At 38.8% G+C, this 20,851-nt stretch overlaps 1 protein-coding gene across 1 annotated transcript; it reads right to left on the reverse strand.

Moving 5' to 3' along the window:
* Positions 1-685: 685 nt before the first annotated feature.
* LOC122656134 (NADP-specific glutamate dehydrogenase-like) lies at positions 686-20,217 on the reverse strand. The gene is made up of 15 exons (XM_043850583.1): positions 19,561-20,217; positions 18,389-18,518; positions 18,074-18,275; positions 17,327-17,413; positions 17,141-17,200; positions 16,951-17,037; positions 16,049-16,120; positions 15,875-15,930; positions 14,597-14,682; positions 5,784-5,874; positions 5,508-5,665; positions 5,323-5,414; positions 3,091-3,171; positions 2,065-2,138; positions 686-1,117 (listed from the first exon to the last, which is right to left on the reverse strand). The coding sequence occupies exons 1-15, from the start codon at positions 20,099-20,101 to the stop codon at positions 1,042-1,044; spliced, it is 1,893 nt and encodes a 630-aa protein (XP_043706518.1). The 5' UTR covers positions 20,102-20,217; the 3' UTR covers positions 686-1,041.
* Between the last annotated feature and the right edge of the window lie 634 nt (positions 20,218-20,851).

Raw genomic sequence — 20,851 nt, forward strand, 5'->3', positions numbered from 1 at the left:
GAGGTGAGATATACAACCAAAGCAGAACAAAATTGCCATTGCAGGGCCTTGGAAAAATATGTAGCCCTTAGCAACTGGCAATATCAACTCTAATATGGGAGTTGGTCATTTGGGATGCTCTGCATACCCAATGGAAATTGACAAAAAGGGGGTCATCCCCCATACTAGGAGTGTCAAATTCTAACCCGAACTGCCAAACTGGTCGGTTACTGACTGAAACGAGCGGTTCATCCAAACCGAACCGATAAATATGATAAAAAAAAGTTTGTTTCCGTAATTTGTACATATATGGAAAAACTTAGTTAAAACAGAAACCAAACAACCAAACCAGACCACAACCAACCAAAGTTGAACTTTACCTTATCAGATTGGCTTTGGCTTGGCCGAATACCGGACGAAACCAATTCAGCCCAACCAAAACTGGACTGTTTACCCCATACCACACCCTCCCCCCCCCCCCCCCTCCCAAAAAAAAAAAAAGACAATGACAAGAACAAAAATATGATTAACAGTCGACACCACTAGGAAAGGGTACAGATTCCATGGTGACTTCAGTTTGATATAGTGCACTTCTTTCTGCACGCCTGTGTTGTCACTTGTCACAAAGAATTACATCTTATTTTGAAGCATTTCTCAATTGCATCTCAAGACTTGATCTGCATATTAGGTAGACTTAGAACAGCACTTCTAGCAATGAATTTCCCATCCTTGCCATTCTATCCGTACTGCCACTGCCTTGTAAGCATCTCCCTGTGCAAGGGGAATGCAATTCTTAGGATCTTCCATGAATCAGCTTTGTCCAAAAAATTACAGATCAGCAGACATGTTACAACATGATGAAAGCTATTCTCTGAGCTCCTAAATCTTTCATTTCATCAGCTCAGGTATGCGAGTAATGTCAAGAGAGACCAAAACGGCAGACAATTGGCTGGGCATTCTTGGTTATCTCCCTATGGGTGTAGCAAATGCTCACTATAATTAACAGCCAGACAGCCATTTGATTCTCCAAATATCACTATAAGTTCGGGCAATGTCCATGTTCTACACACATCCTTGATCAGTCATTGCTTGAGCAAGTGTTAGGAAAGCAGAGATGGTTGCCCCATGTACCAAGGCCCTGCCAATTACAAAGAAAACGACAGAAAAGGATTCACAATCAAGAAAACAGAATTTTAACTCCTGAATATATATTTAAAGACTCCTCTACAAGTGAAAAAAATATTACCAATGCAAAAAAAATATATATAAATAAAAGTTATTACCAATGGAAAATTAAGCAACAGTTGGGATTTTTCACTAATTAATGAGAAAAAATATTTAGTCGTCTTGAGATGATTTTTTCTTGGCAGAAAGGGAAATGTTGATTGCTCTATTTATTACCTTATTTTTATTTGTTTTCTAAAATAAATGCCCAAAAGTAGAGAAATAAATAGACACCACTCACTTTTTATGAGCATCTACAAGTATGTTTTTTTTGGGGGGGTTCTTTTTTGTGTGGGTGTGTGTTGGGGGTAGGGGGGGGGTAAACGATGACCAGACACTAAACAGAACATTGGTTGCAAATGGCTGATTATCTGAGTCTAGTCTGTCGTTGGGGGACAATCTCAAGTTTGGACCACAGTTTGCAACACTTCAAAGCAGAGCTAGATTGGTTGCAAGAGTTTCTATGATACCCATAAAAAAGCTCGCTTGCAGGCGTCCCCCTCTTCATCAAGCCAAAATAGTGAAACCAAATTGATTGTCCAGGTAAATGAACCTAATCAGATGTTTTTATGATTCCAAGTTCCAACAAACACCATGACCCAAGCCACACACCGGCCCCTTGTCTCCAGGATACTTGTTTCTTTTACCCTTGCAAAATGACACGTAATTCAGGTTGATTTTTGACCTAGGTGACCACTTCAGTGGACAATCAAGTTGGTACTCTTGTTTGGGAGCCCATGACTTCAGCCATCCCTCAGCCATACTTGCCTAGATAAGGTATGCAGTAGGATAAACAATCACATACATTATACATATTGATCTCATCATTCCAAGAGGTGGTTGAGTAGTATGAACACTTACTCTGGACTCTCTTTCTGATACCCAAAATCAGTCGCTGCTTTGATGGCCTTCTGATAGGTCTGTTTCATGGCATCCTGCCAGGAAGGGTGAAAAGGACATCAGATTACCACTTCTTCACCAGAAGTTAAACTTGAGAACAGAAGCTAGCAACAAGGCTAAATGATTTCTCTTTCATTTTTCTTTAAAGAGAGGATGCTCGTACTGAATGTTACTAGCTCTTAGCAGATTTGCAAAAATAAAATACAATGATCATCTAATTCTACACAGGAAGAGATATGAAAATATATTCTGGTAGAATTCTGACAGATCTTGATCGAGTGTCCTGGCAGAAAACAACACTCGATCCCTTACCTGATCCCTCACACTGGAAAAGGGGTAAAGGTTCTGTTCTACGGGGTTCTCTTTTAAACGGTTTGGCTTGACTGAAATGGTTTGCAAACTGCCACATTAGTTTTGTCTCTTGGTTTAACCTTTTTCCTTCTCTTTTGGTTCTGGCTGGGGTGGTGTTTGAACATTTTAAATTGTAAGGAAAAGAAAAGAAAAGATAAGAAAAAGGTAAAATGGTTAAAAATTTATAAGGATTTCAGGAATTATATCACTGTATGTTCAGCCATACCTAAAAGAGCTGGTTTCTCACATGTTAGATTACCTGCATCATGAATGCAGGGAATGTTTGTTTCCCCCATAAATTTGCTGACAGGTGCTGGACATAAACAAAGTGAGGCCATGCATTGGACCCAGCTAAATGCCCAAATTTCCCAATGACAGGACTGCAAGTGTGCTGTGCACATGAGGGAGGGGAGAATATTCTAAGCTACAAGACCGTCAACAGAAAATTTGTAAATAGAATTATGGTTCAATACTTAAATGGCAAGAGTAAATGCGTTAACAACTTGGCTGCTTAGTGTCCTCCCTGGGAATGTAGATTGAGACTCAGTATTTATAATGAACATTGATGATATGGGAATCACCAAATGGATGCTCACTATAATGAATAATGGGAAGATAAGTCACACAAAAGTCTACCTGTAATTTAGTCTCAAAGTCCTCCGGAGACCAGTGCATAAAATTACACTCATGATTTAGCTCGAGTTCTCCAGCAGCAACCTGCAACCATAGTCATTATAAATTGATCAGAGTGAAGAAGACGCAAGATAAAGCACCTCTCATGAGTCATGAGCAATATAATTGTATATGAACAAGCATTTAAGAATGGGAAGATAGATTAAACAGGTCCATAATAAAAATTATTGTTCACGGTGTGCTGCAAACTTCATTAAAGCATTGAGTTCATTCCTTTATTGAAATTAGAAAAGCAAAGCGACATAACAGGGTCTTCACTAAACAAAGAAAATGACTTGGAAATTGGTTGGTGGCTGACAACACAAGTAGAGTATGGTTACATAGTACTGTAGAACCAGTCCCCAACTAGACAAGTAGGAACTAATTTCATAGTAGGATCTTTCAATGCTAACAACAGTACTTTATACGGTTACACCCCAATTGCCAGCAATATAAACACCTAAATGTTAGGCCAGCAGCAAGGTATTCAAGCTCTTACAACTCCAACAATACTTAATAGTGGCTTAAGAGGACCCCAGCCACGAGAGATTGAACACCAATAGTTTTAGGTCTATTGCAGGGTATGGTACAGGCCAAATAACCAAAAATTAAACCGTCACCACAAATAGAAACTAGATTGCTTGGATGGAACTGATGTTCCAGTCTATGGTTGGAACACCTTCAAAACATCAGCCAAAATCAATGGTTGGATACTGAGATATCTATGGGTTTCAGAATTAGAAGGTTAAGTTCAGATTTAGAAACTCACAGGTATAACCAGACCTGACCAATTGAGTGGACTCAAATTACCATCGAAGTAAAGGTTCAATGAGGGTATAATACTGACAAAACCTGGGCTGGATCAAGAGTTACAAGTCTTCGAACTTTTCTGCAGAAAAAACTCCAACACCATGCAACCACAGGGATGAGAAATTGTTCTTCAGATCTGGTCTCCACTGGATATTGAAGGGTTGATCTTCAACACATGGACAATCACTCAAACAGTGTCATTGTACCTTTGAATTGTTCTTTTCTAATTCTGGTTCTATTTCTATTTTTTGTGGACTGTAATTGATATCTCTCTGCTGGTTGTTGGATCTGCTATTGAGGATAATCTTTGGGGTTAGGGTTTGCAACCTAGCCTTACATTATGAGGAAACAGAACAGTAAAGGTACTACTGATACCTTCGGGCAGACAGTAACGAGAAAGAGGAACGAAATAAAAAGAGAATGATAGAGAAAAGAAGGAACAAGGAGAGAGAAGGAAGGAGATGGATACCTTTCGTCTCTGACACCAAATTGGTCGAGTGCCGGTAGGGAAGAAAGGGAATCCTGAGAGAGGTCTCAGAGTTGTAGGGGAGGGGAAGAAATCACATGGGAGGAAGAAAAAGGAGGGGGGGGGGGGGGAAGAAGGATCACACAAACACCAAAGTCACGTAGGCACTCTAAAACACTTCACTATTTCATTCTTCAAATCTGAGTTCTAATTGCACGGTTACATGTACTTAAATAAAAAAGAAATCCAACATGAAATAAAAGATTGCGTGTTAATCCCAAAATAGAAATAAATAAAAATCCTAAAATATCCTATTAGCCAAAGACCCAAATTGGACCCAGTTCATCTCCGTCTGGATACCCAAATGGGTTTGGGTCAGTCCAAGGTAGTGCACCTGCATCAATAAGCCAAGCTTGGCTAGATTATCTGTCTGGATAAAACGTCTCCGAATGTCAGTGGTTAAAGAGACTAGCTATCCTGTCAGGCTTGGCAGGATGGGCAGTTGGGCACCATATCTGCTATATAGCAGCTTAGGTGGCATGGAGAAACACAGGTAGGAAAGCCCTCCAGCGCCAGCAGGATGGGCCCGACCTTTCCCTACCAACATGACAACTTAGTTCAGAGGACTTCTCCCATTTGGCAAAAGTAAAGCCCTCTTCTCAACTTAAGAAGGTCAAGAGTTAGGTGCCGAGAATACAAGAGGACAGCTAAATACATGTTGGGCCGTATGAATGAAGGACTGACCAAAATTTGACAAGTTGCCAATACAAAAACCCCTTCATCTATAATTGTCTTGATTGGCAAAATTAGCGCTTCATCTGGCTCAAATTGAGCTGCATATCCTGCTAAGTTTATCAAAATAGCTCTCCAAAAAACCTATATCATGCACCCAGGTAAATCGCAAAGAAGGCTAACCATACCCCTCCAGCGCCAGCAGCCTTTGCTGGAGCAATCAGAACATTAGCTTTCCTCAGTACATCAATTGCTTCAGGGGTGCAGGGCATATTTGAACCTGTAATTCAGATGGTAGCATAGGATTAGAAGCAGGAGAAGGTAACAAATGAAAGCACCAGAAGGCATGAGGCATCATAGAGAGGACTTCTACCTTCTATTAATATACGACAACCTGAATTAACCAAATTGACAGCATCAGATTGGTCAATTTCATTTTGTGCAGCACAAGGAAATGCAATATCACATCTTTCACTCCAAGGCTTTGCCTCATCATAGTACTTGGACCGAGCATAAGTCTTCGAATAGTCTCTGTAAATGTCAGAAATAATAACAGAAAAAAGCCCTGGAGTCAATAATATTCAAGAAGCTTATAAAAAATGTCACGTGGTAAGTGAGAAAAAATGTCATGGAAGCAGGAAATAAACACCTTAAACTTTTTTGATGGGCTTTGATGTCCCTCAAAAGTGATATTTTCACATAATCAAACCCATCCTCATCCACCAAATAACCCTTGGAATCTGCAATGAAAACAAAATACATGTATTATTAGTTAAGTAATCGAATATGTCCAACAGCCATTTCCATCTACAACTCCCAAGATTAACTTAGATAAAAAAAATACTTTATGGATAGACATTTTGAAAAAAAAGAAGAAGAAAAGTTTAGAAGCACTAAGTTTCAATTAATAGAGCAATGATGGGTAATCACTAGGATTACCAATCCCATGATTTTGTAATTCCCAAATAAAGTAAGGAAAATGATATTTCTCAATAATGTAGAAGAAAGAAGAATTGGAAATGAAGAACTACGCTGGTCTTATACCTGCATTTACTTGTTCAAGAGACAGTGGTATTAAAGCAGCCAAAATACCCATACATGGTCAAAGCAAAGCACCTTCTCAGGCAACCACCAAAAATAAAGCATCAACTAGCTGCCTGCTTCACTTGGTTGGGACAATTAGCACACTTGGAACATGACTCAGGCGCTCACAAAGTTCAGTGTCAAAGCCTTCATTAAGGCATTGATTATGTTAGTTACTTATGCAATACTAGTCGGGAGGCAGGTGGCCGCTCTGATTATTACCAAATATATTTCTATATGTCAAGAATGGGGACCCACACTGTTCTACAGGTCTAGGGCCGTTATAACTCTCCATGATCTCATATGAAAAGTAGGATCAGGTTCCACAAATTGGTGGGTCCCATTTAAGAGATTGTGCGACACCCCCACCCCCCCCCCCCCCAAAAAAAAAAAAAATTTTGAATGGATAATCCTAATCTTATCCATGCAAATACGTTCACATAATTAAAGATATGTATGATGGTGTGGTGACTAGCGTAAGAACTATGGGGGACCAAGGTAGTGAATTCCCAATTACTATACAAGACGAGGTTCCTTGGTGTATGCTTTTCGTTGACGATCTTGTGTTGGTAGATGAGACTAAAGCAGGGATTAACACCAAGCTGGAGTTATGGAGATCAACCTTGGAATCAAAAGGTCTTTTTATGTAGAACAAAGACGGAGTACATGGTGTGTAACTTTAGTCGCACTATGACGGTAAAGGAGGTGGTCAATATTGAAGAGAGGGAGATTCTTCAAAGTGAGTATTTTAGATATTTGGGCTCTATCGTGAATAAAGAAGGCGATATAGAAGATGACGTTGCTCAGAGAATTAAAATAGGATGGTTGAAGTGGAGAAGTGTGTCCAGAGTGCTATGTGATCGGCGTATTCCTTTAAAGCTTAAAGGAAAATTGTATAGGACGGTCATATGGCCAGGTATGATGTATGGGGCGGGAATGTTGGGCCGTTAAAAAGCGTCATGTAGATAAACTAAGTGTAGCAGAGATGAGGGTGTTGAGATGGATGTGTGACAAAACTAGGAAGGATAAAGACATAAAGTAAGGAATGACCAGATTAGAGCTGACTTGGAAGTTTCCCCGATTCAGGATTAGCTCCGCAAAAGTCGTTTGAGGTGGCATGGCCATGTTCAATGGAGGCTTAGGGATGCATAGTACGGAAGAGTGATTTGGTTCTGATTGAAGTAGCTAAAAGAGCTAGGGGCAGGCCTAAAATGACCCTAGGAGTAGTAACAAAAGATATGTATAGTTTAGGTCTTGTCCCAGGAATGACTTCGAATATAGCTGTTTGGAGGGCTAAGATCCATTTGGCCAACCCCATTTAGGTGGGTTTGATGAGTTGTTGATGCTGTTGTGCTTTTTCTTTTTTTCTATTATTTTTATTATCTTGTCTTTGCAAAGATTCAGTAGCTGACCCCATTTGTTCAATGGAGGCCTGGGGATGCACCCGTACGTAAGAGTGATTTAGTTCTGATTGAAGTAGCTAAAAGAGCTAAGGACAGGCCTAAAATGACCCTAGGAGAAGTAGTGAAGAAAGCTATGCATACTTTAGGTCTTGTCCCAGGAGTGACTATGAATAGAGCTGTTTGGAGGGCTAAGATCAATTTAGCTGACCCCATTTAGGTGGTTTTGATGAGTTGTTGTTGATGCTGTTGTGCTCTTTTCTTTTTCTTTTTTCTATTATTCTTATTATCTTGTCTTTGCAAGGATTCACGTAGCCGACTCCATTTAGTTGGGATAAGGCTCAATTGTTGTTGTTGCTGTAATCCTAATCTTATATTCTTTATGCATATTTTTCACTGGTCCAAGAGAATTTACTCACTGATGGAGTTATGAAAAGTTCCAAAAAGTGACACTAAAATTAGACAGGTAAAAGGCAACACATCATGCTCATTTGTATCGTTGTATGTATATAAATCTTTAAGGTGTGACCCACTCGAATACTCAATTGTAGGTCCTGGCCCTTTGAATAGGTGAGAAATGACCAGTTATTAGGGTGCCAGGCCTATGTACATGTCTTCTAGATCCCGACCCAAGGAAATCCCTTAGTACTGGTTAATTTGATAGAAAAGAAGTCAGGTGATTAAAAAAAAAAAGAATAAAGGTAAATAAGAAAGATCAAAGAAGAGAAGAGTCAAAGAGAACGCATGATCATTGCTGACAGTTGAGGAAATGAAGGAACGCAGAGTAAACATGGAAGGCTGAAACAAAGATAAGGATCAACTCAACTAAGCCTTATTCCAAATAAATGTGGCCAGCTACATGGATTCTGTTTTGTCATTCAACTTTATTCAAAGCCATACTTCTAGTCAACCCTAAATCCATGCTTGTCATACAATATCAAAGAGAATACTGCTCTTCATCAAAATCTATAGATTGGAAGTCAGAAGCATGCTTTTGGTAGGACTGCATTTATCAAGGCACTCCATTTCCTGAACTTTGGCCATAAGAACTTGTTAGACATTAATCTATCTTATGGAAAATATCAAGTACCTCTTTCTTTTAATCAGTATTTTACATATACTATCTATATGACTTTTCATGTAGTATCACCGGCAACATGTATTCTACATAAAATCCAACTGTTAATACAATTAAGTTCCGGGGCAAACACAAATAAATTGGTCTTCGACTTTTCCAGGTGATTTAACACACAATGAATTGAATTTTGATGTGCTTTGTCCATTCGTCAAGCTATGATTATTCGATCAGTAGAGACATGTGAATGATTCATTTTTAGTGTGAATCAACCAAGTTCCAACGGATCTTTATCCAATCAACACACTAATCAAAGATCTATAACACACTTATTCTCACAATAAGAGCATAAGAGGCTTTATTCCACCTCAATAAACACCATTCAACAACCTATCATACCTATCTTGAAAATTGATTATTAGGTGTCACATAACTGCTTTTTGTAGAGAGTTCTTACAATATATGTCAACCTAGTTCCTAATAGATGTTCTCATTGAATCATATTACAAACTGAAAAACCTACAAAATGCAGTTTTCCACCTTAATATACTCCATCCAATGAATGGCTGTGGAACTGATAAATAGGCACCTTGCAGCAGGTGGTTACCTTCTTAAGTATCTCTCCTATATAATGGACAAAGTTTCCAAAAATAGACCAGCAGTGCATCTAATGGGGTTTGACACTTAATAGATTAGGGTTAGAAAGCCAGGAAGAATTTCCAGTACCGCAGGAATAAGGAACAATTCAGATTAAAAGGAATTCAATAACTAAACCAAATTGAATCTGATCAGAATAAGACTTAGGTCGAAGGCTCAATTAAACAGATAAAACAGGCCTATGAATTATGAAATATGAAGTGCTTCTGATGGTTGGATTGTCTTGTATGGAAGAATTCTTCAACTTGCAGAATCAATGGCCGACTAGAAAGGTCTGAAACCAGTACTGAATCAGAATATTAAGAAGTAGATAGCAAACAGAAACCAGAGTTCAGAACAGGAATTTAAAGGACAAAGTTTTCCTCCACCCATAGCGGACGGTTCACCCACCATCCCAGGTTTCACAAACCCCTCCTAGGGTTTCAGTATGTTCCAAAATACCCTCCCGATACCCATTCCCGCCCTCTCCCGCCCCTCGGTGATGAAGTCCTAGGTAGGAGTAATCCCACTAGGAGCCAGGGTAACGGGGACACACACAAAGGCTGGCCGATTGGGACAGCTTAGGCTAATTAGGGCAGACTTAGGGTTAGGACTAGGAGTTTGAGCTAGGGTTTATTTAGTAATGATGTGCAGGTCAAAAGGAAGCTAATGATATAGGTTTTAAATAGGTTTAAACAGAAAATTAAAATTCTGAAATTCTAGGGTTAGAGTTTGGGTTTTAGGTTTTAGAATCTAGGTTGAAAACTAGGGTTTAGGATGGGATTTTAGGGCTGGGTTTCAGGTCGAGTTTTACGGGCAGTGGGGGGAAGGTTCGATCAAATTATTGGTTAATTCTGATGGTTAAAATAGTCTGGACAGAATTGAGACTATCTTAGGGTTTTGGGTTTTAATGGGGAAGAGGGGGATTAGGGTTTAGCTGTTGGAATGGGGGCAGAATAGGGATCGAGTGAAGGAGATGGATGCAAGGATGCTGTGATTAAAAATTGGATGGATTTTAATGGATGGTTAAGGCTGTAAGTGAACTAGGGTTCAGGAAATTCAATTAAAATAGAAGGGGGGATGTTAGGGTAGGCTGTAGAGGATTAGGAGAAGAAGGGGATGAATAAAACTGTAAAATAACTTACTGAATTGCAGGTTCTTCAATGGCAGCTTGGAGAAACTTGATTGAAGAAGAAGAAGGACCTCCCGATCTACAAGATGCAAGGAGTCGCCGGAGTCCACCAGCCCTCACCTTGATATTACTCAGAAGGCCACCTTGAAATTACTCACAAGGCAATTCTCTGAGAAGAGAAGCAGCAGCAGCAAAAGCCAACAACAGTCCACGATTTTTTTAAACATAATAGGTGGGGGAGCCTCTCCCACGATTTTTATTAAATAAGAGGCCAAAGGCCTTATTCCTAAGTCTATTACAAATCAAATCTCTCACTTAAATCGTGGAGAAGTGGACCAATTTAAAAACAACTTAAAAACTTAAAGAAAAAGACTTATGTACCCCTAATGACTTACAAAAACAACTTAACTACTTAAAATAAAAGAAGATTCCCTACTAGCCAATAGGATATAAGAACCTCTTGGCCAATAGGATCACTTCACTTAAATTAGACCAATTGAACCAATTGGATGCAACCAATTTAAACCGGTTCAATTAAAAACACAAAATAAAAACTAAGTAGAGAAATAAACTAAACTAAGGCTCCTACTAAAACCCTAGGTTTAGGGTGGCTTCTTCAATTCAAGGAGGCTAGGATCTGCATCACTCGGTGAATGGGATCTGGGATCCCATTCACCGTGGATGGAGGGAAACTCGGTCCATATTTAAATATTTTGTGCCCAAAGAAATATGGGTTATTATATAAGCAATAACTTGGTGAGAATGGATAATCTGCACGTACATGCAGTTGAACTTACATCTAAGAGATAACCACATGTCCCTTTTGCTTCCATAAATACCCCTACTCCCCTTCTAAATGGCAAAAATAGGACAAGTGGTTACCTCACACATGTACGTGCCATAACAAGCTAAGGAAATAGTTAAAAAAGTAACTATAGAATTTCATGTAATTAAGAAAAAAACCATCCAACTGTAATGGAATCTAGAGGCATTTCAGTAATTTTGTCACTTTGAACTCAATCCTAAGGCACTTTCTCCACTCAGTTCCCCCCTTAATGTGATCTCGGGTTCAAAAAACCCTGTTTAGGTTTGCTATGGGCCTACCCAGGTGCCTAAATAGGTAAATATATAAGGGAGTGGCAATCTCGTAAATAACTAGATTCTTCAAGGGGTCACTTGGTAAATAAAAAGGCTAAGGACATAAAGGGAAATAGTATTTATTGAATAAGGATAAACTTGGAAGCAATTCAAAATAAGAATATAGGTTGATAAGAAGTAAAGGAGAAGTGCAATAAGGGCAAGAGGAATAATGATGCAGATCCAAGCCTCCATGAGCTGAAGAAGCCCCCCTGATCATAGGGTTTTAGTAGGAGCCTTAGACTAGTTTATACTCAGTTTATTTCAGTTCTATACTTAGTTTTATTTTTATGTCTTTAATTGAACAAGTTCAAAATGGTTGCATCTAATTGGTTCAATTTAAGTTGGTCTAATTTAAGTGAAGTGTTCCTATTGGCTATTAGGATCCTATATCCTATTGGTTGATGAGGAATCTTCTTAGTTTAAGAGTTTTAAGTTAATAGGGGTAGTTAGGACTTTTAACTTTGAGTTATTTCATTAAGTCACACTCCTTCCACGTTTTTGGAAGAGAGGGGATTTTAAATTGTATTAGGATTGTGGCCCTTAGGCCTTTATTAATAGAAATCGTGGGAGAGTCTCCCCCACCAATTAAAGTTTTAAAAAAATTCGTTTTTGTGCTGCTGGCTATTGCTGCTGCTGTTTCTCTCTTCTGAGATTGTCTTGTGAGTCATATCAAGACCCCCCTTGTGAGTCATATCAAGGTTGAAGGGCTGGTGGACCTCCAGTGACTCCTTGCATCTTGTAGATCGGGATGTTCTTCTTCAAAGCTGTCTTCAAGGTTGCTGCCATTGAAGAACTCCTTAAACCAGTAAGTTATTTACTGTTTCAGCATTCCCCTCTTCTTCTTAATCCTCCAACCCAAGCCCCACCTGCCCTAATCGATCCACATTGTCTCCTCCATTAAAAACCCATTGATCCCCGTAAACCCTAATTGTTCTAAATTCTGTTCAGCCTTGTTCCTCCATCCAATCTCAACCAAATTTCAACCACAGCCCCCTCTCATCTCCTCCTTCACTCGACCTAAGTTGCAGCCCCATCCAACCACTCAAACCCTAATTTGCCTTGTCTCTTTAGAACCCAAAAAAACCCTAAATTCTGTATAGCCCAATTCAGCCATCAGAATTACACCATATTACAGCCGAGTACCCTTCCCATTGCCCCTAACACTCGACCTTAGCCCCTTGCCCTAATTCCAAGTTTAAACCCTAGTTTTAACCTAAATTCTAAAACCCAAAACCCTAACCCTAATTTCTGTAATTTTTAAATTTTGTTTAAACCTTGTTCAAACCTACCCTATTAGCTTCTCCTAGACCTGCCCATTAAAACCATATAAGATTTAACCATATTCTCATAAACCTAACCCTAGATTTGACCTAAAATACCCCAATCTGCCTCAATCGGTCAGCACCTTTTGTGAGGGTTTGCTCTACCTGGCTCCTACTAGGTCTTCTACCTATCTAGGACTACATTAAATAAAAAGGGAAATAATATATTGTCTCTACAAGGTTGTCTTCAACCTCACGTCCTCACATAGAGCAACAGTAAACCAGCGGCAGTAGGCTCCTTGAGTTCGATCCAGCCCTTCAAATTGGGCTCCAAATGCCACGAGAAACTACGAAGAATAGGTTTGTAATCCCTTACTATATTGATTCCAAACCATAAAAGCATCAACAAGCAAGCATCAATGCAAAAACCAACTCCTGAAACTGGATATGGCGGAAAGGGGGAAACCAGTTCTGAGTTCGATTTTGAAACTCAGCTGTCCAACCAGATTTAGGGCTCAAATTTGACAGGATGGGTCACCTTAAGGTAATTTCCCCCCACCCCCCCCGCGGCGGAGTTTGAAGGTAAAAGGGTTAGGGAAGGGGGAGTTCAAAAACTCCACAGCCCCATGTTAACACCCAGACAGGGAAGGAATAAGGATACACAGAAAGAGAAAGAAGACGAAGAATAAAGAGGGGGAAGAGAAGGGAAACAACTCACCGAAGGAGAGAGAGAAGGGAGAAGACAGCCACTACGCTAATAACAACTCAATTCATTCTTCTTTATCTCCATCGGCAGTTACATGCTTATATAAAAAAAAAAAACCCGACTAAATTAGCATAGTTGTCAAGGCGTCGCCTAGGCGTCCAGGCGCCTTGTTGGTGCCAACTTGATTTTGAACCCTCTTCAACACCTTGGTTGCCTAGACGCCATGACAACTATGAAAGGAAACCTATTTAACTAGGAAACAAACTCAAATAAGGAAACTGGAAAATACAATCTAATCTCCTAGTTATTCTACCCAAATAAAATAAAAGAATACATAATTCTTCCAAAATAAAAACAAGTCCTAAATATCCTGCTAGACAAAAAACCTAAATTGGATCCGATTCATTTCCGTTTGGACTCCCAAACGGGTTCAAGCCGGTCCACGGAAGCACCACTGCATCACCCCTTTTGTTGAGCTGAAACTTGACTAGTGAGATGGGTGTGGGGTCCTCTATCACATGGACCAAACCATTGTTACTAATGTGGCAAGCCATAATGGATACAAAAGGGCACAGGAGATCATTGCCTGTCTAAGGACCCAAGAAACATATCATACATCATACTTTGAAAATAAAATAAAAATAGTTTCATTTTTTTCCTATTTCAAATCTTGATCTACACTCTGATAAGAGCAGTAGATAATCATCAAAGAGAGGAAAACTAAATGTTGGTTCATACTTCATACAAAGACTATAGGAAAATTATGTTTAAAATGAATTTAAATAATCTATATTTTCTTCATCTTCATATGACACATGTGAAATATCATGCCTCTTCGCTGTACCCTTAACAATCAAATTATCTTTGAAATGGTGAGATGCCTGAAATTGAATGCAGCAGTGGCAGAAAGAATTGTAAACCAAAGGCTCTAGATATTGATAGAGTACTAATCTTCAACTGTTCCACTTCACAACATAACTTATGTATACCCATGCACCAAGATCCAGCGTATCCACCAGAAAGTTTACCTGATACTGTAATGGGGAGAGCACCATAGGCAAGAAGCTTTTCTAAAACATGCATTGCAATTTTTCCAGAACCACTTACTACACATCTGGCAATGAAAGTTCAAAATAGGATCAAGAAACGAAAAAATATAGCAGCTTCTTCATACTTAAAAGTCTAAACAATAAGATAATGCTAATCATTCAGTGACTAATAAGTAAACAAGATTCTTAAATGAATCAATGAATAAACAAGTACAACAAAATATTATATCACCTAATCGTCCATACAGCTGAGCAAACAAGTAGTGTTTTCAGAGGTGTTTGAGGAGCATGTCCCAGGGCATGTTGTAGCCCAAAAAACCCTGGATTCGAGTTTGAAGAGAAAAATGCACATCAAGTGTAAAACACCTACTTTTTCACGCCTCTAGGCAAAGGTATACACCTTGTAACACGACATAGGTTCAAGATAAAAGATAAGACTACCAGAGAATCATTATAAAAAAAATGATACCTTTTTCTTTTCCCTAACATAACTTTCAAGTAAAACAAATGTTAGTAAAATCCAACCCTAATACACCACACAAAACACAAAGGGTTTTCTTTCTCATTCAGAAAAACAAAGAAATCCTACCAACATTGTAGGCAAATATAGATTTAATAATTACTATATCTTATGTATTTATTTCACAAAGGCATGGTCATAAGAATTACACCTCATGATTTTGGCAAGTTAAATGCTTTGTCTCATGTCTAGCATTTCAAAACATTGCATGATTTAAGATTCATGTTTCCATTTGAAAAAGAAGACCAATGTATAACGGCTATCACATCAAAAGCTAGAGGCACAAAACTCACATGATGCAAACCAAGAATGAGTTAGTTGACACATTAAAACAATAACAAGAATAAAAAAGTTTCTCTCGAGGTAATATAACAATTCCAAAACCAATTTACATCCTCATCTTGTTCACAGCCTAAACAGAAATATTTTCGTCCCTTCAATTTCGGTTTTCTTGATACATATTAACTAATCCATTCTAACTCTTATAGAGCTTCATTTGATCCTTACTAGACATTGTTCAAATTTTGGTACCATTGGACCTCAACTATTTTGGCAGAAATATATTTGAAATTGAAAACCATGCCAAAACCTCTTCTCCTGATAAAATCATTAAAAAAATCCAACAATTAAGAAATTATACCAATGGTAATGTATTTCACTAATAAGAAAGATCCTATGGGCTCCAAAAAAATCTTGCAAAACTCTATTTGCACAACTTCCAAAGTCAAGTTAGAAACCTTAATCCTTTCAATTCTTTATTCATATCTGCAAGTATAAGTTGGGCAAAGAAAACCTGCATAAGACACAATCTGTGAGATCAGAAACAAGTAAGATACTACGAAAATAATTTACTGATTAAGGAGGGAAAAAATGAGAAAACTAGAAAAAATTTATCAGGAGAAATGACTTACCAGGCCATAGCCAGTAGCCTCAGTTCGAAGGCTAGAACCTGACCAGAATATCCTTGGCCCTGTAAAACTTCCCTGCATAAGTAAAGCATCCATTTTAAATCCTAAAGACAAGACCAAACACTTACCATCAGTGGTTAAATTCACAAGAAGGGTGGAAGAAAGCGGTAGTAAGTATTTAATGGATGCCGTAATTCAGAAGCATCTTAGCAGAGCACATTAGCTGAAGATCACTTTTGTCCCCCTCCAAAGAAGTTATTTTTTGAGAATAAAATTTAAGGAGCAGAAACCGATGTGTCATAAGATCCAAAGAAAAAGTAATAGGTGCACAAAAAAGAACAGTTGCTTGATATAGTGAAACATTGAAGCATTGACCATTCCACAATCAAAGGTCCAACCATAATAAAATACAGAACAAAGATAAGACATCCTCCATTAATGTCCATGCACCCTCTTGGAAACTGCCTTCATTTTATCATGTGGACAACTCCGTTCAGCCTGAAACTTGTCATGGGAGCAGCATACCTTAGGGTTGACGTGTCCACCGAAGTTCAGCACCGGCCGACTTGCCATGTGGCACAATTAGGTGCTCTGACCAGCTAGGAATCGATAGGTGGGCCGTCCAACCAACCTTTGCCCAGTTAGGTAACATATAGTTTATAAAAACGATATATTGTACTGATAACACTATAATAATATCTGTTTTTATTTAATGGTGAGGCCTGTCCTGAACAGGGGATCATTTTCCAGTAACAAAAAGTAGTGAAATTCTACAATGAAGCAAGTCTAAGTAAGATGTTTCTTGCTTGCAATAACAATAGTATGTAGAAGAGGTCATATTCCAACACAAGTTGCAGAAAATGATACAGCTATTTATACCACTGACTCCTTTAAGTCATAATTACCTGAAAATGACCAGCTAGACGCCTATATTGTCCAAATAGGTAACCCATCTCCCGAGGACCAACACCCATATCTTCCGCAGGAAGATCCTGTATTGTACATCACAAATGCCAGATTCAAAGGTCTTAGTAATTGAACATTTGAATCCAGTAAGCACTTGCAAACCACATAGTGACAGTCTTTTCTTGTTACCCGATCAGGACTTAAATACCGATGTAACTCATCCATAAAGCTTTGGCAAAAACGCATAATCTGCCAACATGGATTTCAGATACAATATGAGAACCCCTTTCAGAACCTAAGCAACATAGAAACTAACCTGCTGCAGAAGGAATGAGCTTCTTTCAATACAAGGAATTCACACAGAACATGAAATACCTCGTTATCACTTTTTCCTTTTGGATCAAAATCACTTCCACCCCCGCCACCTCCTAGTTTGTATGGCGACAAAGCATTCTTTAATGTCTGGCAGAGAAGTAGTTAAGAAGTGTAATTAAAGCACAGTCTAGCACTGGGAGGACTCATTTCTGTTCTTATTCTTCTACAGAGGCCAGGGAGCTAGAATTAGATCAAAACTCAGGTCCAACAGGGAACTCATCGAAAAGAATATGAGAGGTAGCTTGGACTCTTGGAATAACAAGATAATACAAGCACATATTGGTCTTTACTAATAAATAAAGGGGAAAAGGCTGTGGCTTACCCAGCCTGTGTCTATCTCTCTCCCACCCCCTATGGAAATGACCCCCCTACCATCCCCATTGGGAACAGCCACTAGCTTACCTGGAGCTGGCGGCTTACCCAACCCTCTCCCTAAATAAAGTTAGCAAAACCAAACTAAATCAACTCGAGTACTAATCTCTAAAGACCTCCACTCACTGTAAAAGACTACTCTAGTTATTCCAACATTCAAATGACCATCAAGGAGTCCATACCCATATGTAGCAGTCAGATCCAGTAGCACCAACACTTGTCAAAAATAAAGAAAAAGAACAAATAGAACAACCAAAAACCTATTATAGGAAGGGTGAGGAAACTCTGACATTTTGAGTCTTAAGTTACACTTAACTGCAAGAAGGGATCCTGGCAATGGTAAAATCAAATGAGATCAGTGAGAACAAAAAATACCTGTTCAAACCCAAGAAATTTGGCAATACTTAAATTCATGGATGGATGATAACGAAGACCACCCCTACATGGACCCAAGACTTGGCTGAATTGAACACGAAATCCTCGATTTACATGTGTCTCTCCCCGGTCGTCAACCCATGGAACTCGGAAGACAATCATACGCTCAGGTTCTAATAAGCGCTCCAGGACATGGATATAACTGAAACACAGGATAGTCACTTGATAAGAATTGCATAGCCTTCACTGTGAAATCGTATTACTTCATATGAACTAGTCCTGATTGAAGAAAATTGCTCCTTCAAGTTAACTCACTGAGTATTCTTTGCTATCACCCGTTCTAAAGAATGAACGGCTTCTTGCACTGACTGAATGAATTCAACCTCATTTGGGTCCCTTCTTAACACAGCTTCAACAATTGATCCAGCAGTTTTTGACATAAGAGCTTCATTTCAAGAAACATGTCCCACACATGCCAATAAAAGGAAATTCAGTCGGAAAAAGATAAATATTGATTAAAAAATGCCAAAAAACTTTAACAAAGGTACTAGGATATAAATGTAACATCAAAACTCACAAGAAGAACCTTTAACTCAAGCATTTCATCCAAATTCACAGTTGAAGGGAAAGTAAAAGAAAAATATCAAAACATTTGCACCATGATTCTCCAGGATATCATATTTATACAGTCAACAGCCATGGGCAAAGAGAAAGGTTCATACTTTAAATAAAGTAACCTATAAAATAAAAAAATCAAGAACCAACTTTTCCACATGATGAATATTATATACATTAACTACTAAGATGTATGGATGTTTGATCTTTGGTGAGTTCCATCACTCTATTCAAGACATCTGCTGTATATTGAGGTAGTTGTTACTTACTCTCACGAAATAATTCAATTCAATGACAGTCTCATTTCTTTTGTCATTTTCTTTCAAGTCTTTTTCAACTAATCTGCCAATTCCTTGAATAATGGGAGATGGAGACAACAAAGCAAAGTATGATCAATTTAGTGAAGGAACAATTGTGTTATACATGGATTCTTTGGGAAAAGTATGCAACAAGTTTTAGCAATATTCATAACTTACGCCTCAAACTTTTGAATTGAGGGACAAATTCTCTCCTAAGACCAGCAGATAAATATCCTGCTTCAAATTGATTTGATACCAAGGTTTGAAGGCAAGCCACTCTTTCAGCCACCAACATTATACACCATGTCATTATACAGATGTTAAATTCAACATCTTAGGGATAAAAGGAGAGTTAAAACAAGAATTCCAGAAAATAGTCTAGATTCTTTTCCCCCTCAATGACAGTATAATTGGGTTAGCGGGGGAGGGGGAGAATTATCTATGCATTCAGAAGTGTTTGTGCATCAATTGAAATATCACCAATATGCACAATTAAATCAAAAAGGATAAGTGGTCATCGACCATTACAGTTTTCCAATTTTGGCGAAAAGGATTTCGAAGCATGTAACTGACCTTTTACATAAATGGGTTTGTCAGCAATTGTTAAAATTTTATCCTTGGAGGCCATCTGAAGCCGAAGAGCTTCCTTATGAAGCAAACTATTATTGTGTTCCTCCAGTGCACTCATCTGCATATTTCTACTTCCTTCGTTTCCATAAGGATTCCTCCGGTGCTTCCTCCCATACTCCCGGCAAATAGAGCAAAATATCCTTGCAGTACCCTCCTTAACATCAACATAGGCCCATTTGTAGGTGTCAGCCCATTCCTCCCTCCATCTCTTGACAACCTTCTTCTTCCTTTTAGTCGACTGTGTCTTCGAACCTTCTTGGTGTTCATTCTGGTTCTGAGAATCCATTATAAGCTGCTTTTGCTCTTCCTGTTCTTCAGCAGATGGTTCTCGTGGGGGAACACCCATTAGACTTGTGGTTGAGAAAGAAGGGTCATCATCTCCAGGCCCAATCTCCAAATCAATCTCCTCCCCAATTTCCCTCACCACCAAGTGATGCCTCTGTGCCTGCTGAAGCAAGTTCATATCATCCATTGCGGAATTCATCCCTAACCGCTCCTGGTATCAGCATTCATCATAACGTCTCAAAACCCTCCATCCCCTTCCCACAGGAGCACACTGGATAACTCCAATTATCAACAACCCTGTGCGTAATACCAGAACTGAAAAACGGCAATAAATTAAGGAATTGATGTCACAAAGGCAAAATATTTTTTTTTCTTTCCAAAAAAGAAGAAATTTTTATGACTACCCATCATCGAAATCGACGAGAATGATCAACTAACATTAAAAAAACCCAATGAACACATACCTCCTAATTGAGAGACGAGAAAACCCAAACTGCAGTTTCAAGTTTCAACTGTTATTTTCAGTCAAAAGGTCTCTTTTACCACGGCTGTGATAGGTGGTTTTGCTCAACTCCTGACTGCGATTCTGAGCATGTACCATGGGGTTCGGTGGTTTTTTTAGATTCACCTGAACTCCTTCAATCTGACTCTCTGTGCCCAAATTAAATCCAGAAACAAAAAACGAGAGAACTTTTTGTCACGATTTTGGCTTCAGTGAGAAATTGATCGTACACTCCCACAGAGTATGCGTGTGTGTGTGTGTGTGTGTGAGAGAGAGAGAGACCCCAAATGATGGAAATTCAAGAAATGGAAAAGTTTAGACTAAAGGGTCTAATGGTAATGCCACCTCGATCATGATACATCATTCGCTTCCCCCAATATACAGTTTACATGTAAAGGCTGCATATAGCTAACCATTTCGGGTATTTTGGTAAATTCCTGTCGGAGG

Source organism: Telopea speciosissima, chromosome 3 (genome assembly GCF_018873765.1).
Source record: "Telopea speciosissima isolate NSW1024214 ecotype Mountain lineage chromosome 3, Tspe_v1, whole genome shotgun sequence".
Taxonomy (NCBI): Eukaryota; Viridiplantae; Streptophyta; class Magnoliopsida; order Proteales; family Proteaceae; genus Telopea; species Telopea speciosissima.